At 42.3% G+C, this 18,243-nt stretch overlaps 1 protein-coding gene across 1 annotated transcript in view; it reads right to left on the bottom strand.

Annotated features, from left to right (window-relative positions):
* DISP1 (dispatched RND transporter family member 1) overlaps window positions 1-7,157 on the bottom strand; it is an 85,960-nt gene extending 78,803 nt beyond the window's left edge. The window contains exon 1 of the mRNA XM_063391092.1: window positions 7,014-7,157. Coding sequence (XP_063247162.1) covers window positions 7,014-7,135 — 122 coding nt within the window. The 5' untranslated portion in view covers window positions 7,136-7,157. The remainder of the gene's footprint in view (window positions 1-7,013) is intronic.
* Window positions 7,158-18,243: the final 11,086 nt, after the last annotated feature.

Below are 18,243 nucleotides of genomic sequence, written 5' to 3'. Positions count from 1 at the left end.
TCACAATCAACCACAACTACTTTCTTCAGCTATCTTGGTGTATAAACGTTATTACACAATGACATTTCCAAAACCCTTAAAGCAAATCTTGCTTTTTCAGTTCATAAAATTTCACTGTCACAGAAAATACCCGATGACTAATTCAGGCCAAGAAAGTGTCCAGGACCATCCAGGATCTTAGCCCTCACTGTCACAGAAGTGAGTTCTAAACTAAATTAATGATCTTTCTTTTAGTTTTAATAATGAATTTTGGTTTTAATTTCATTATGTTTTTATTAAGCCATCAGCATGACATACATTTCACAGGACTTAACTTCAAAGTGTTAAGATTAAGTTACTGAATTCTTACAATACCTGCTGTACTTTTTTAATAGTATTAAAGAAGCTATCAACAATAAATGAGAACATATGTTTAAGACTAGGGTAAAGTTTATTCCATAAGGCAAAAAATTCCCTTCAGCTTTATATAATTATTTAGAACAGCATACGTATTAAAGAAAATATTTTAACTGACCTGCATATTCAAAGTATGTGGCATAGCACTCTGTAATTTTCTAAGCCCAAAACATCATAACCACAGCAATCTTTAATTAATTACCTAGTTCTCAAAATCCCCTTCTTCCTTCCTCCCACCTGAAGATATCTCTACATCACCCAGTCTTGATGCAACTTCAAGAACTGCTGCCCAAGAGGGGTTTTTCAATATTAAATACTTTTACCATTAGAAATGGATCCTATCAGCTGTATTGCTGAGCACAGCAACTACTTTCAGTAAACACAACAAGGGGAAAATTCCTAAGAAAGTCTTTTAAGTTCACACCAAGTCTAAAAGCATTTTCAGTCTAAGCCTGTAAGTATCAAGCACCCTCTAGGTCCTACAACAATTAATAGGAAAGTGCAAAACTCGGAAGACCACAAATGAGGCTTTGAAAAAAAAAAAAAAAAAAAAAAAAAAACCAACAAACAAGCTCCAAAAGCCCCAGCTTTAATTTCAACACTACCCCGAAGCAGAAGTGTAATCTGAGCTGTACCATTCCACTCACATTCCAGGTAGAATGGATTTTATGTTTACAAAATGTGTCTTCTCAAATCTCCCTACTGATGTTCCATCCTGTCTATAAATACTTAATCACAAACACTTCACGAAAGGCAGCTCATTGGCAAATGAATCTTCTCTAAGTTAAAACACAGAAAAATTATGTTACACATAAATATGGTATTGGAAAAGAAGCCTTAAAGAGAGATGCGTTGAAAGAAACCATCTCTTAAGTCACTCACTTTATGTCTAAGATATTTTTCAAGCATATTCATTGACCAGACACGTACAAGGCACAGGAAGATGATGCTGTACTTCAAAACCCGAAACAATTCTCCTCGAGGCTCTCTCCAAACCCTCAGTAAAGAGCAGACAAGATACTTTTGAAAAGCAAGGCATAAGCCCAGTATTAGCTGTGGCAATAAACCTTGTGCCTTTGAGATTGACTCCCTGGTTCAGCTCCAGCAGGCACATCTTATCACATGCAAGGATGGCAATGGCATAGGGAAATACCAGGAAGTCTAAAACAAGGCTGTTTACAGCCCCTGACCAACCCTGGTTACATAAAGAGGAAAGATAAGAAGTAAAGTTCTAGGAGGGGGAGATATTCTTGTCAGTCTAGGAATAACAATAGTTTAATTTCTAAACACTCTGGCTCTGCACAAGAAAGGAGTACTGCTGAGCACACAGGCTTCACCCAGGAGCATAAGTGTTTTCAGATGACAAGGCAAACATTTTCCCTTATTAAAGCCTATCTCCCTCCCATTTTATCTGCATGTGAAGTTCATTAACAAGGATAGACTACACAAGACTAAACCACAGTTTCCATCTGCTATTAGTTATGGCTTAATTCAGTCATTTTTATTAATTTGTGTTACATAGCACAAGAGTTATGTTGTGCTATAGACAGCACAAGAATGTTTTTATCATGCTGCGTTTGTCTGTTTCTACAAAAACAACAATGCTATACATAAAGATACACAGCAAGACCTTTCTTCAGAGACTTGAATGCAGAAAGCTGATCTTATTTCCAGTCATGTGTTGACTGTACCAACCCACCAGAAACCAAGTTTTCCATGTCTCCCATAGAGAATAAAGATGGAGAGAGGAGTAAGAACAGGGAGGCCAGAAGGAATGTTTCTTCCACAGCTTCTATAAGCCACACACACTGTGAGCAGCACTCTGGGCTGTGCATCACTGAGGATGCCCAACATGGCACACAGACATGGCCTCTCTCATTTGGGGCTGCAAATTTTAAGCTGTCTCCATTCCACAAGAGCTCTGGTTCCCCACCTCAGCACCGAGGTTCTCCCCCCTCACAGGAATGGGCTCCACACACCCCTATTCTCAGTTCCTTCCACACACTCCGAGAACATGCACCTTACAGTCACTAATTCTTTTTCTGGTGCCTTTCAGATGTATTTCTACTTAATTTTAAATGGCACTTTCCTGCCTATATACCACAGTTTCTTTCTTTGTCCCTCCTCAATGCCACCTTTACTAACCAGAAAACTTTATGCTTGCAAGGTCTATGCTATTCTATAACACCATCAGCAACTTTTAGTCTTCTGTGATCCCTGCCTGTGCCCCATTCCATTTCCTAACACCACTTTTGCTGCTTTTCTTTGTCTCACTCCCCTGATTTGATTGCTTCCACTTCCAGATCTCCTTCCAAGATCACCATCTGATACTGGTTCCCCTTCCCACAACTCTCTCAGATAGATTTATTTCTGTTAATATTGCATGCTGGATAATCTCCCACAGAGAAATTTAAACTGCTATTTATAAGCATAAAGGTCAGCTTAAAAAAAAAACCCAGAATTTTTCACCTTGATAAAACTGCTTCAGAAACAGCTCCAAGCTTCCCAGCCAAAGACTCCTCTCTGTTATCCTCACTTTCACCAGCTCAGCTGGACTATGCTCCTTGATGCCCAGAATGTTTCTCAGAAGCTCTTGATTCCAAGTCTTAGAATCACTACGGTTGGAAAAGACTTCTAAGATCATTGACTCCAACCATTAACCCAGCACTGCCAGGTCCACCACAAAACCCCGTCTGGAAGCATCACATCTGTGTGCTTTTGAACACTTCTAGGATGGTGACTCCACTTCCTTGGGCAGCCTGTTCCAATGCTCGACCATCTTTTTAATGAAAACATTTTTCCTAATATCCAATCTAAGCAACTTGAGGCTGTTTCTTCTTGTCCATCACTTGGTACCTGGGAGAAATGACTGACTCCCACCTGTCTACAACCTCCTTTCAGGTGGTCATAAAAAGCAGTAATGTCCCCCTGGGCCTCCTTTTCTCCAGACTAAACAACCCCAGTTCCCTCAGCCACTTCTCATGTGACAGATAAAATTCACACTTTTTTTGATTACTGCAGACCTCAAAAAATTAGAATCCAGATGGAAATTTCCTGTGGCTGTTCTATTAATGTCATGACACATTTAAGAAGTATCACACCTTAAGAAGAAAACTCCTTAAAAGGGTATGATAGTGAACAAGGGGTCTCCTTTTTACAGAAAAGCTAGAAAGTATTTTCTTTACAACCCAACACTGATCTGTTAATCATTATTTGCATTTAAAAACTTCAGTGTCAAACAAGCAGTAGTTACAAATTTTTACTGCTTTAGCATTGGAGTCTCCCTGAACATGTCATTTAGAGGCTACAATCTACTCTTACACCAAAGTTAAAGCAACTTTCTTTTTTTTTTCCCTCTTTCAATATAAGAACATTTTCACACCTTCCCATAGTATTTAATTTTTGCTGCACTTCACACCAAAGCCCAGCTGACTCTGTAAAAACCACCTACAGGAAATCACACTAAACTCAGAAATACCATATGGCTGCTGAACGAGAAAATGGCCATGGTTACCAAATCAAATTAATGCCATTGATCACTTTAAAGAGAGATAGATGTAGGCTTGCTAATTACCTGAGGTGCTTATTATGTATTTCAAAGTTTGAAAGTAATTCTATCCCTCTATCAAAGCCAGTAAATCAATCATCTCTGTTAAAGGCTTAGAGAAAAAGTCAAGCTTACTGCCCAAATAAATCTATGGTCAACATATGAGAAACATTACTATGAAAGCCATTCAAAAAGCCTCCTCATGGGAAAGGGTAACATTATGAGAACTAAGTGTTTTCACATGTTGTTTTTACCTTTGTTCTTTCAAAGTCTTACTTTTCACCTCTTCTATGGCAAGATTTTTTTGGAGGCTACTAATCTGAATTCCATCTCTTTCTTCTCAAGGCCCCTTGGGACCACTTCTCCCCCATCACTGTCCTTTGTTCCTGCTACAGTAATTCTCTGAGCAGTCAAAAATAGCTTCACGTGGCATGCTCCAACAGAGCCAGCAATCTGCAATGGCAGCGCATGTGGAAAGAAGGAGTGAAAAAAATTCAAGTGAAGAGAAAAAAACCACAAACTCAGCAATGTTGTGACTCTGTATGCTAAGAAAGCTTCATCCTCAAGCCGTGTCTCCCTTGCACTACCTGAGCAAGAGAAGGCAAATCCATTGGAGCAAAGGTATGGCTCTACAGACAGGAAAGCCCACACGACACTGCCCTCTCCCAGGTGCCTTGAAGGCGAACAGACATCCCTGTGGCCTTATTTATCACTTCATTTGACCTGCAAACAACCTTAGCTTTGCTACAATGAGTTCAAAAGTAGGCTGAAGAAATGGAAAATCCAACCATTGCGTTTCATTCCCTACATATATACTGTGTCCCTCGAGAGGGGAAAAAAATCCCTCCAGAGTCAGGGTACGAAGTTTCAAATCCTAAGGCACTCCTCCACACTTCGCACCACTCTAGTGTCAAGTCCCCACTTCAGCATCCATCTGCTTTTAACCAATACACACGTTAAGCTTCTAATCTCAAAATAACTGTGTCCTCCAACTAGGCTACGATATTACTATAGGATATCACTCCCTTCACTCTAAAGGAGAAAACAAATCTTCCTGTGGAATCTTATTTTTATCTTTTTAATGGCCATCAAAATATCCTACAGTACAACAATGGTAAAGTTCAACTGCTCTATTCTGAAACAGAACAGGAGTGTCAAAGGCTGTTTTGTTTTCTTACTTTAACATTTAAAGATAATTACTTAAGCAAAAAAGCCCCCACCTAGATGTTTGCCTCTTTAATTTGTATTTCAATTCACACAAGCATTCAGCAATCAGCACAGCAGCCCCCCAGTACAAGTTAGAGTTTCTGGAAGCTACAGGAAAACGAAAGAAACACAAGCCATTTACTTTACTTTCAGAGAAAAGCATAAATATATGTAAAATAAATACAATCTGTAAATGTTACATATTCTAAATGGGATATATTGGTTATAAATATTATATATTCAAATATAGTGTGAAAGTTTGGTTACAAGATTAAATATCTGCCGCAAGAGACTACAAATCACAGCATCTCCTGTGCTGGAACAGAACCACAAGCAGTCCAACTCCTGCACAGGCCAGCCCCAAGAATCACACATTGTGTGCCTCAGAGCACTGTCCAAGCACTTCTTGAACTCTGGCAGCCTTAGTGCCATGCCAACGTTTGAAGTATTTATATTTTTCTAATACACTCTTCCCTGGCCCCACCTTGGCTGTTTGACGCTAGATCTCTTCCACACCCATCCCTGCAGGCTGCTTGCTTCAGGCTCTTACTCCTTTGTCCAGTTAAGAAATCCCCTATTCCTTCCAGTCTCAATTCATCCCATCTGCTTCCTGGCACACATTTTTGCCTGTAGTTCCACCAGTCAACACTCTCAAAGCTAAACACTTTAATAAACCTACTGACAATCCAGATGCCATGTACTAAGTGTTTGTTACTATTTCACAGGTTTGTCCAAGCCAGATATTCTGTAACAAACTAGTTGCAATTCTGATCAGAGAGTTTTTGCTCATGTAAATCACACACATGCTAGAGACACACTTTGAGTAACTACAGCTCTTCATCCCTCTCCTGAAGAGCTGGTTCTCATTTACATCCATACATGAACCATCAACCATTCTGCAAAAATGTGGTTTTCCATCTTCTCCAGAGACTGAGAAAAAGAGATGGAGTGTCCTATTGCCTTACTCGCCGAGAAGTTTTTCATTAAACCTCTAGTGTCCTCTCAACCTCGAGCAGGACGAGGATGTGAAGAGCCAGCAGGTGAGCTGTCCCTGGCGCAGGAACGAAGCCATTCCCAAAGCGGGGTACAGCGAGAGCTCCCGCACTGGCTGCAGGAGCCAGCTCCACAGATAACACGGGAACTGGCTGCTCGCACCGAATCCACAACCTGAGGAGGCTTCCACAGCCCTCTGGGCAGACCTCTGCCCAGATCGCCCCTCCAACACGCCTCCAAACATTTTCCACGGTCTCTGGAAGCGAGGAGCACCCTTATCACAACCTCGGCTGTGCGGCCAGAAGTCGGGAATTACCGTACTCTTCTTTCCCAAGACAAAGGGTGCCACAGGAGCTCCCTTCCGAAACCACCGCCTGCAGACCTGCTCTCAAGGGGTCTTCGCTGCTAACAAATAAAACAGGCAACTACAAGCACCGTGTGTCTGAACAAAGGGCAGGGGCACACCGAAGGCTGATCACATCTCAGCCCGTAACGAACGAAAAAAGTTACGTGCTTGAGCACCTTTAAATAAAGAGGGGGGGAAAAAAGGCCCCGGGTCCCAGTAAAATAAACACAAAAGATTCAGAAGTGAAGGTGAGGAATTAATTCATTTTTACAAGGTATTTTAAGGTACGGCTCAGCCGACACAAGGGCACCTCCGCCCCCAGCAGGGCTCTCTCTCCCCGCGGAGGGGCCGCCGCTGTCCCGCGGCTCCCCGGGTGCTGCCCCCGCACCGGGGGTTCCTCCCCCGCTACACGAGCGCGGGGCGGCCGCCGCCGCCTCCTCCCCGGCGCCGCCGGCCCGACCTGCTACCTCGGCGGGGCGGAGAGACCGCCCCGCGGGGCCCGCCCGCCCGGCGGGCTCCTCTCACCTCGCGACCTGGCGGCTGCCGGCGGCGCGGCCCCGGAGGCGGCGGCTGCCCGTCGTCGCGGGCCGGGCGGCGGCAGGAAGCGAAAGGCGGCCGCGGCGTCCCCACCGTGGCGCAGTTACCATGGGACGGACGCCCTCTCCCGCTCCCTCCGGAAGTCACCGCCGGCGGGGCGGGGGAAGGCGGGGCGGCCGGCGCCGCCATCTTGAGCGCGGCGCCCGGCCCGGCTCCCGCCTGCCGCCATCTTGAGCGTGGCGCTCGCCTGAGGGCCCTCCCCGGCCGGCTCCTGAGGAGTGGCTGCGATGAGCGGAGCGTGTTCGAGTGTCCCCACAGTCTAATAGACACGCTTTTGAAAATGTATCGAAACTGTGGAAAAGTCGGGCCTGGGGTTGAAAGGATTCCCCTTTAGTCTCAGGAGATTACACCGTGAAGGCCACTGTGGCCCCCAGACAGGGCAGAGACACAGGGTCCATGCCATGGACCACCCTTCATCTCTAAAGACGTGTCGGTATTGCATATGGAATTGCACATAGGGAACAATGTTATCTATACAGATACACCCGGTGCTGAATTCCTGGGAAAAGCTTGTTCCAGATGTAATCGTGCCAATTTGTGCATAGGCCACAGTTTTTAATTACATGATTGCATACTTTTCTGTCCCAAAAGGCATCTTTCTTATTTAGTGCACGTAACGAGTCGAAATACAAATGTGGAGTTTCCTAACCTTTGAGTGCTTCCTTTTGCAGTTGGAATAAAAGTATGTCTTTGTAATTTTTAAAACCATGGTGACACATGGGATGATCACATGCAGTGATCCCTTGCACTCAATGAGCACTTTCATCCTGTCCTGAGGGTAACTAAAAACTGAGGCTCCCTAAAAACCCTTCTGAGGCTTGTGAAACACCCACGCCAGGCTGCTGGTGGTTCCAGAGCCAGAGTGGGACTCCAGTCCCCTCCTTCCCTGCTAATTCTCCCTCTGGGGCTCATTTGGAGTGTTTTTTATTGAGGGCTCATGGTAATCTCCAGTTCTGACCTCCTGAACACCATTGCTGTGTCTCCTCCATCAGCCCAAGGTTTGCCTGCGGTCAGATGGGGCAGAACCAGAGCGTGAAATGCTGCGAAAGCTGATGTTTCTCACACGGCCAAGTTTGGGAGTAGAACTGCACTCAAGGAGCACTGTGGTGACAGGAAGGGAGCATGTGAATTCTAGAGGAGATTTTTCTGTGAAGAAACATGAGCAAGTGAGAGAGGGAAACTTGCATTTCCTCCATCTGCAAAGGGCCTTTGCTGTCAGCCCTGGTCACTTATCATGTTTTGCCACTTTGTCTTTAATTGTACCAATTTCTTCCATATACTCAAGAAACAACTGAGTCATGCAATGAAGCTTCTGTAATTACTGTGACTCTTTCTTTCTTTTTTCCTTTCTTCTTTCTTCCTTCCCCCCTCCCCCCCCCCCCCCCGCAATAGATTACAGGGTATCATTTATGCTGCAGTGATCCTCCACTGAAGTACACCAACATCAAGAAATGTGAAATACCTGTGTTCCACACCCCAGCTCCTGTCTTTCAGTGCCATCTAGTGCCCGCGCGTGGAAGAGATGGTGTAATTTTTCGACTTTCTTCTCATCAGATCGATTTGCTATAATTAATGCATTTTGGAAATTGATAGATGGCACCGGTAGAAGGTACACTAAGACAATATTTCTCTATGTAAATCTAGCTATATATAAATTCATATTTTTATTTTGTGGCACTAAATTCTGACACAGATCTCTTTTACGTTAATTAAATTAGAATCAATAGCACTCACAAATCAAACATATATCAGTTATTTTCGTTTAGCTGTGCTGTTCTCTGTAATTAATTAGATTGCTTTGGAAAATAGTGGTCTCATTAAAAAAAAGTACTGAAATAATTTATCACCTTGCTTCATTTTCAGCTCTGCTGAAAAGGAGTAGCCTCCCAGATCTGAACCCAATCACAATTTCATTTACAAAGTAAATCTGCAAGGCTTGAAGTAACAGGTCTTTCTATCCTTCTACAGAAAGGAACAAGGTGATTTTTGAAACAAGGAAGAGACAAAAAATGAAGGGCTATCCAGAGATCATCTGACTTCAGGTTGTTATCTTTTATCCCTTCATGCCTTTCTTTACAGTGATAGCTAGTTATTATTCTCAGCAGTGAAATAGTTCTTAACCTTGAAACACCCTTGCCTGTCTTTTACTGTAACACATAAACTTGAGAGATGCTCATAAGGGAGTTATGTCATCTCCCCATATTACTGCAAAGAAAGCACTTAATGGCCAGTACAGATAATTCCCCCTTGAAGAGCTCAGATTCTAGATTAAGATGCAAATTGTGGGTAGCAAATACAACAAAAGGAATAAGAATACAGAATTCTCTACAATAGTCTTGTGCGTATTCAGATTGTTGTTTATATGTAACAAATCTTACCTTTCCTATCTGGCCAGGAAAGAATTGGAAAATCACTATTCTCTGAATTAGTCCAGCTAAAGAGGAAACAAAACAAGGTGCTCAGCTGCTTTCATTCTAGTAAAAATCTAATTTAATTAGAGCAATTTCAGATCACAATTCTGACAGCTGTGTTTATCACACTTTCTTCAAAGGATAGAAATTAGCATTGACTGACATTAGCATCAAAGCTTATTTATTCCCCCGCCCACATCCTAGCAGCCCTTCTGAGTTTGTCTGTTTATTTAGCACTTTAATAACACCACAGTAAATAAGATTTCATTTCAGAGCAAGCATGTTTTTTGTCAAAGCATTTAGTGCAGGCTTGTTGGAATGCCGTGGTAGAGCCCCTCACTGCAGGTTTGATGAAAGAGCAGTGGGTGTTCTCCAGAAAAAACATTTTAAATAGTTAACAAGGACATAGCCTGGGATTCAGAATTTCTTTTACTTTCTTTTTTGTCAACAACTAGAAAATACCCATCTTTCAGCAGTAGCCAGCTACAACCTGTTAATCCTTAAGCTGCAGAAGACCGCCCAAGTTTGCCAAAAGCTTGGATGGGGTGGAAGCAGAGCCTCCTGTGGCTATGACCAGGCAGAAATGGCTGCCCACAGGCCCCTCTGTCATGCTTTGCTTACTTATAAAATCAGGAGAAAGACAAGCACAGCTCTGCAAGCAAAGGGGCAGTGTGGGCATTTTCTGCCTTGCAGTGAAACATCAAAACTAATGAGGGAATAGCTGTTCCTTCCCAAAGGTTGTCATGTACAGTCAGGACAGTAGTCTCCCCTAGACAGTGCTAGCAGCCTTAGCTGAAACAAAAACATCAGAGCCCCATCTGAAAGATGTCATTCAGAACATGATCAAGGAACAGCATAGCTGTGAAAGTTCTCTCTCCAGTGGGCATACGAGTCCAAAAAGAAGTCAAATTAAAAAAAAAACAACACCAAAACCAGAAACAAAAGCCAACAAAACAAAGAAAACACAGAGAATAAATGATAGGAATAAATTCCACTGCTTTGGCCACAGAATTACTTTCTCAAATCCCAGGACTTAATATGCAATAGAATTATCATAAGACAATGGTTCTGTGTAATGGAAATAATTTCAGTTTTGATATTCCATGCAGCAGTGCAGACAGGCCTGTGGAGTGTGATATCTTAGCTGGGACTCTTATTGAGTCTGACCACTGGTTTATACAGCAGGAGCTGAAAAGTGACAAATTCAACTCTCCAATTCTGAAATTAGGAAAACCAGAAACGCCAAGGAAATGAGACACTCAGCAGCTGGTTGGTGAGAGGGAGATGAAAAATTCACAACTTTCAATCACTCACAGCACATGTTATGCAGAAAAAGACTGAGCTCCCAGTTTTGCTTTGGAGATTGTGTCACTTCCAATCTTTCCTGTGAGACTCAAGCATGGCTTATGTTAGCAATTTGCACGTGAATGAATGAAATGTCTGCTTTCAGTGATTGCATTTCTGTCTTGGTTTTCTCTAGCTGAGAGAGAAAACAGGTTTGGGGAGGATATATTACCCTTGTAAATGTCCCCATGCTCTAAACCATTACACTCAGACTAACTTTTTCTAAAAAAAAAAAAAGGAGGAAAAAGGGAAAAGGTAGGGGAGGCAACAGTGTTAACATTGATTTGCATTTTCTACTGACAGCCCAGAGGCTAGAAAATTTTGTGTATTTTGTTTAGCTAGCCAGAAATCACACAGGCCCATGTAAACCCAAATTTTGGACATGCTTTTTCTCATTTACCATGAAAATTTCAGGGAAAAGCATAATTTAAATATCCCTTCAAAAGCATGTCCAGAAAACTTGTCATGTTTGGTACTTTACACAATCCAGTCTTAGAGTTGTTCCCATCCCTTTCTTCAGGCATACAAGCAACCAAAAAAGTGCAACCAAGAGTAGCTTAGGACAATATTCAGTATCTCATAGGAGATTACTGCAGCACCACATCAACTAGGATAAGAGTATTCTTCTTTTATTAGATTAGTTGATCTAGAAAGCAAATCTACTTTCTGTAGGAGTACTGACCAACACTTTGATCTGCCACAAAAATATGGAACCTGGAGAGCAAGAATTCTAAAAATCACTATTATTAATGTTCAACTACTTGCTTTGCTGAATATAGGTAAATTTTACATATTTACAGGCAGCCAAAGTTCTTTTTGGTTTTTTGGGGTTTTTTTTGTTTTGTTTTGTTTTGTTTTCACTTGGTTGCTTTGATGAGTGAGAAAAAAACCCAAAAATCTGCATTTGCCCAGACCAAAAGAGGACTCCGCAGTCTGGTTTAGGGACGTTGGGATATTGAATTCCTTTGTAATGGCCCAAGCAGGAAGTTTTCCTGTTCAGAAGTCATCAGCTAATGACAGCTCCAAGAGCCATGCATCAGAAAATAAGAGCTTCAGTTAATGGGAATCAGATGACAAGCTCCAGCAATCCCTCTAGCTTAAATGAAGCAGTAGATGCCACTGAGGTCATGTTCTTTCTCACAAGACTCCCTTTTCTCTTTCATGATCGTGGTTTTTTCTGTACTGCACATTAAATCTACTTTAATCTGAGATATATTGGGACAGCAACAATCAGTGATTAGTTGTTGAGACACTTCTTGGGCCACATTGTGACACTTCATTAATATTTGCAAAAGCACGTTGTGAGAAACCCATTGAATCCTTTATTGATCTTCAACACTCTGTACCCCAAGGTGTCTTCTGTCACTCAAAAAAGTCCATGCCATTTCCCTCCGAGCTTTCTCCACTATCTCCATGTTCCTGAAGATAAACCAGTAAAACATTCACTAGATAAAAGGCAACTAATGTAGCTGTCTTCTGTTAGGAACACTTAAAAAACGATAATTGTCTCAGTGCTTCTACTTACCTTGCACTCCATCACATAAGGCTGATTTATGGCTGCAGCTTACGTGGTGAGTAGTGACAAGACATTTGCAGTATCAGAAGCCACAAAACACAGTTAAAATAAATCTTGAAAAGCAACAGCGTGGAAACACCATCAGCAAATCTGCTGTTACATTTTAGAAATGAGCTAGTTTTGCTTTAGCAGCAAAGAGCTGCAAGAAGTTGTATTAGAGCAGGGAGAGTGAGCTGCAATCACCTCTGGCTCAGGTTTCAAGAGTCCCAACTCCTGTGCTACCCTTTTCCTCTCAAGTTACTCCCTCCACTAAGCAAACCTGCTGTTAAATAGGTTTATGTATCAAAGGTTTAAATTTCAGTCTTGTTAAAGAGAAATAAGAATAGAATTTGATGGACAAGAATCAAGCTCAAGGGAAAGACCTCAGAATAAGCTGCCAGAGCTGAGGTCCTGTTTTAAAATTCAGTTGTATCACACCTAAAACTTGGAAAACTACACTACCAGTTTTAGATACAGACATTCACTTTAAAGCACAAATTGGCACAAGCTGACACTTCAGGCTTTCAGGGAAGTTGTGTTGCACCTCAATTGCAAGAGCCCATGTGTGATTCTTCTCTAAAGTTAAACTGGCTAACAAGAACTTCAGATACAGATTTAGACAGTTTCAGGTTTCAACAACTTTTGGGATGCCTTCATTGATAGGCAATGAAAACTGAATTTAAAATTATGAAGTCCATAACCTGTTATCTTCACATGAAAAAAAAATCTTATCTTTTCTGTAGAATTTTATTGCTGGAAAAACTCCACCACAAATTTCATGCATCCTTAGTTAAAAAATTTCACCCAGCTGATCATCCATGAGGTGTTTCCCCAAGAGGTCCTGGGACTCACCTGGATCAGCTGAATGTCCTGTACAGCACCATTGTTGCAGCCATCAGTAACCAGTCTTGCAGCATAACAAAGCAGGGCAGGTTATTTTCTTACTGGCAGGAATTAGTAAAGGATAATTGGAGTTACCTTACATTATCCCAACAGCAAACATCACTAATAGAACCAGGAGTGTTGCAACAGAACCACACACTTCAGGGACTTTCAGAGGACTGGTGACAGGAAAAAGGTTCAGAATTCAGGTTTTGGGAAGAGTTTTGTATCACCTACATTCCCAAAGGGTCTTTATGGTTAGACAAAGTTAATCCTGTACAGTGTCATGTGCTTAGTGACCCATCAAAAACCCCTCACCTAATTCTGGATCAGGCTGAATTTGGGATATTCCCTATTGCAAAGAGACACGTAAAGGCTCAACATCTTCTGTTTCATGTGGAAGAGGTTGCCTGACATAAGATCATAAAAGCTGCTGGGTTGGTTGTTTTTCCCCTGGAGAGAATGGCTTTGTAGTATGTCCAAGGGCCCTCAAGTGCTCCTCTTTGCATAGTGTTGTTGTCCTCATTAGCTTTCTCTCCACACCATGTCCAGTTTTTTGCCATGGCTATTGCAGAGGAATGGCACCCCTGCCTCTTCCTGGGCACCATCCTGCTGGGAAATCTTGTGCCTTTGTGTCTCTCTCCCAACACACACGTGGGCAGGTGCCTGTGACAGCAGAGTGTCCAGGAGCCCCAGGAAAGCCTTATTTGCAATGCAAGGTTAGAGCACATCGAGTTTAACTTCACATTCCAGTGTTGTCCATGGAAAGTGGAAACGAGTGGAATAGACAAACATTTATTTATGGCAATCTTGTTTCTCGCAAGGTGATAGATTTTCATGGTTATGCTGAGATTACTTTCCTACAGCCACACTGATTTCCACAGAATCATTTCTGATTTGTATTCCTGTAATAAGGCCAGGAAGAATCAAATGTTCCATTTAAACCTTTTTTTTCTTTCCATTCATTGGTAAATTTTTCATGTTCTAGATCTGAGTTCTGGAGTAACTGTAAATGAGAAAAATAAAATTGTGAGGGAAGAGAAAAGAAAAGGATCTGCTTTATTTATACCAACTCATTTGCATTAAAATCAGTTGTGGCTGAGGCTGGTTTTTGCAACATGCACGGGGAGATTTTTCAGGCCAAGCCTCTCAGCACTTCTGTGCATACCCAGCACTGGGTTCAAAACAGTTTTTCATTGGCATTTGAGAGTCTGTTAAATTTACCACATTTTATTAGTATTTATTTATCAACAATTAGCAAAATCAGTTGTTCCTTCACTCTGACTATGCATTATTTACCTTATCCAAAAAAAAAAAAAAAAAAAAAAAAAAAAAAAAAAAAAAAAAGCTGGACACGTGAAATAGTGCAGGTTTCAATCAAATGCAGTATTTTTCCTTGAAACCTGCCCGCACATATATCCCAACTCTGTGTGGCAGTGAGGAACAGTCTGAAGGTTATTGCTGTAGCTATGGAATATCAATACCTCTCAGGCTGGTTTTCCCGGGATATATTGGTTAAGAGTCTTTTTTCCTCGAAAGCTCATGCCAGAAGCACAAGAAAAAGTCAGAGCTCACCAGTTCTGGTTTCTCAAAGTTGTTTATTATTTCTTTTCTCTCAGTTCTTTCAGTGCCCTGCCAAGGTCTTTGCTGCAGCACGGGCACGTGGCGACTCCCCCCAGGGCAGGAGGGCTCAGACCTTTTGCACCTTTTCTCTGACCCAACCATCATCCAAAACATATTTCTTATTTACAATTAATTACCAATACCTATTACCTATGTTAGACATGTCATTTCTATTCTAAACCACTCCCCTGTGACCCACAACAGCAGAAGATGGAGGACAAGAACAAGAAGGAAGAAAGGGCCATACCCTGATTCTCCATCTTGCCCTCCCTGACTCCGTTCTAAAAACCCCAAATTCTACATTTGTTCCCTGTGATAAACTAACTACTGTTTATATCAAACTCTGGTGGCTTGTAATTCTTTGTACAAGATTGGCAGTTTCTCCCATGGACTGAAGTCAAAGACAATGTCATTTTGGGCTCTGTGCCAGGGTCCCAGACACCCCTGCCAGGGTCTCGCACCATCCAGGGCAGCCAGAGGAATGTCCTGGGCTCTGACAAATACCTCCATGGCCACAAATGGAATGCCTATTTGTTTCTTAAAGCACCTATCTTTTACTTAATCATTATTTCAGTTGTGGTTATCCCCAGATGATATTAAACATAGGCAAAGTGCATTCGTTGGATAGAAGGAGCCAAGTCTGTGTAAATTGTAAATTACAACTCCCTCCAACTGAACGAGCATAGAGTAAACAATTATTTCTGTCTTGGAATTCCTGCAGTAGATGGATGCCCTTGGTTCCCTCCCCAGCCTGTGCTGCCCATGTGCAGTTGGTGAGGACATTGAGCTGATGGAGGGGAAGAGGTGAAACCCAGTGACAGTCCTTGGTGGCTCATTTCAGACATGTCACTCAGTAACTCTGTCATATTTACCTGAAACTCTCTCCAGAAAGTGTTTTCTCATCAAGGAGACCTTTTCTTTCAGCAGGAGACAGAAGATATTGTGGAAACTGCAGAGAGATTTTGTATCTGCCTTGCCAGTAGTAAGGCTTTTCCATTAATAGTTTCAGCATGGAAGTTTTTAAAGCTGTGTTGCCAAAAGCAAATTGTTTTGAATTTTAATGGTTTTGAGTTTAACATTTTCTCCTTTCTCTGTTCATTAATTTCCCCTTCTATTCCTAAGGGTCTATCATGTATTACAGTACTTTTCACAGGAATTCATGTAATCTGATTTTAAGCTTTATGTGGATTATTTTACTGGTCAATTCATTAATACTTAAAAGTTCCTGCAGTTTGAAATACAGCAACAAGGAAGTCCTTAGGCAGGCTGACTACAGCTAGTGATACATGGCTCAAATTTAACAAACCTGTCAAGAATTACTTGATCTTTCTTTGTCCACCATTGATTAGAATCATCCTATTCTGATTTTTCTGCAAGTGCTTTCTGCCACACTGGTCTGACTGTGAAGTTGGCACAAACTTCACACCATACCTAACATACCACACACTGACTGCTGTCTACCTGTGTGATAACCATGGTTTTCTACTGTTTTCATCCACAAAGGCTGCATCTGGGCATGCAAAAGCTCATCTGTGGGTACTATAAAATGTACCCTTTGGAAAAAGCTGATGGGCTGATACTATACAGTGTAGTCTGAATTGTATTGATAGAGTTTATATAATTTGAACAAAAGAAAACAGCTAATTTTACAAATCATCAAGGGTTTTAAGTCCTGGTGACAATCCCTTCAGACAATACCAGTAAGTATTAAAAGAAGGAGACAAAATAGCCAAATACCAGCTTTGTCTCTTGAGTAGTGATTGCATTCCTGTTCATCCATCCTTAAAGTTAATCAATCATATTAAATTAAAAAAAAAATGAAAGAAAAAACTTTAATTTGCTAAGGAATTAAGCGGTTGCAATTCAAACTTTCCCAAACCATTACAGACTCCAAGGACACTGGGAACTATGAAAACAAGAAGAAAGCTTTAATTTTGAGCATAAAAACAAGTTAATATGTGAAGTTGCACCAAACACAGTTCTACACCCTTCAGCTTGCAGTATGGTCTGCCACTTTGCAAAGAAGAAAACTTGTAGCCTCTTTTAAGTGATCTCCTCACACTGGCCAAATTCAGCTACTATGTTATTTGCTTTTAATAATCCTACCTAAAAAAAAAAAAACCTGCTAAATGGGTAGCAGGTTTTGATAGAATAGTTAGTGTATGCAACAGCCATACAGAGATCTGAATCTGGAAAGAACCGAGTCTTGGAGATACATCACCTGTATCCTGTTTGCCAGTTTGTCAAACCAAACAAGACAAAAATGGCAAAGTTCCATGTTTTATCCCACAAATTCACAGCTCCATGACTGAGCTCTGCAGACAAAAGTTTCACGTCAACCTCAAATGTGGTTTGATAACCACGTATCAAACGTGGTTATTGGAAGACTTGGCGGTCTCTGTAAATACCACAATTCCTGTGTTTGTGATTTCCTCCATTTTTAATACTGATGTCTTGCTGTGTGGAGATTTCTTGTCGTACTTGTGATTTTTTCTAGGCATCCATGGCTAAAGCTCCTGTTTCCTGCTGCAGTCCTTATCTGCAGATGCTGCTTGTGTCCCATCATTCAGATGTTGTGTGCACAGGGCACTGCTGTTACGGTTTTACAGAGGACTGTCATGATTTATCCCTGATTGGCAGCTCAGTACCACACAGCCACTCACTCACTTCCTAACCCTGGGGGAGGGAGTTGGAAAGGTAAAACACTGCTGGGTGGAGATAAAAGCAGTTTAACTAAATAAAAAAACCCAAATAAACAAAAAACTAAACTAAAAAAACACAACCAACCCAAACAACAACAAAAAACAAGCAAACAAGGAAGAGGGAGAAAAAACCTCCAAACTCAAGAAAAACAACAAACTGATGCCCAGCCAGCTTCTGAGCCAGGGGAGCCCCTGCCAACCTCCATGCCCATGGTTTGACTGCTGAGCATGGCAGCATTTGCTGTGGGGAGTCCCTCTGCTCACTGGGGTCAGCTGCCACAGGCTCCTGTGCACTCCCAGCCTGCTGGGGCAGGCTGCCAGGGGAGCATGCAGAGGAGAGAAGCCCCTGGTTCACATTTCCAGCTGCCCGAGGCCTCAGTGTGCACCTCATGCCTTCTCCCCACAGCCATGGGCAGGGGCTGATGGACACAGCTTTGGCCGGCGGCGGGGCTGGCTGGAATGGGCTCGGGCCAACACGAGGGCAGCTGCTGCCCACAGAAGCTGCCCCTGCAGCCTTCCCACCTCAAATCCCTGCCATGGAAACCCCACACGGATGTACACAGCAGCTTGGTGTGCTGCCCCGGAGAGGCTGCCAGGCCCTGGGACAGAGCCGCTGAGGGGACACAGGGCAGGAGATTGTG

Source organism: Prinia subflava, chromosome 2, assembly GCF_021018805.1.
Source record: "Prinia subflava isolate CZ2003 ecotype Zambia chromosome 2, Cam_Psub_1.2, whole genome shotgun sequence".
Lineage (NCBI taxonomy): Eukaryota > Metazoa > Chordata > Aves > Passeriformes > Cisticolidae > Prinia > Prinia subflava.
Note: the sequence above shows the minus strand (reverse complement) of the source record. Positions and strands in the feature narration are given on the sequence as shown.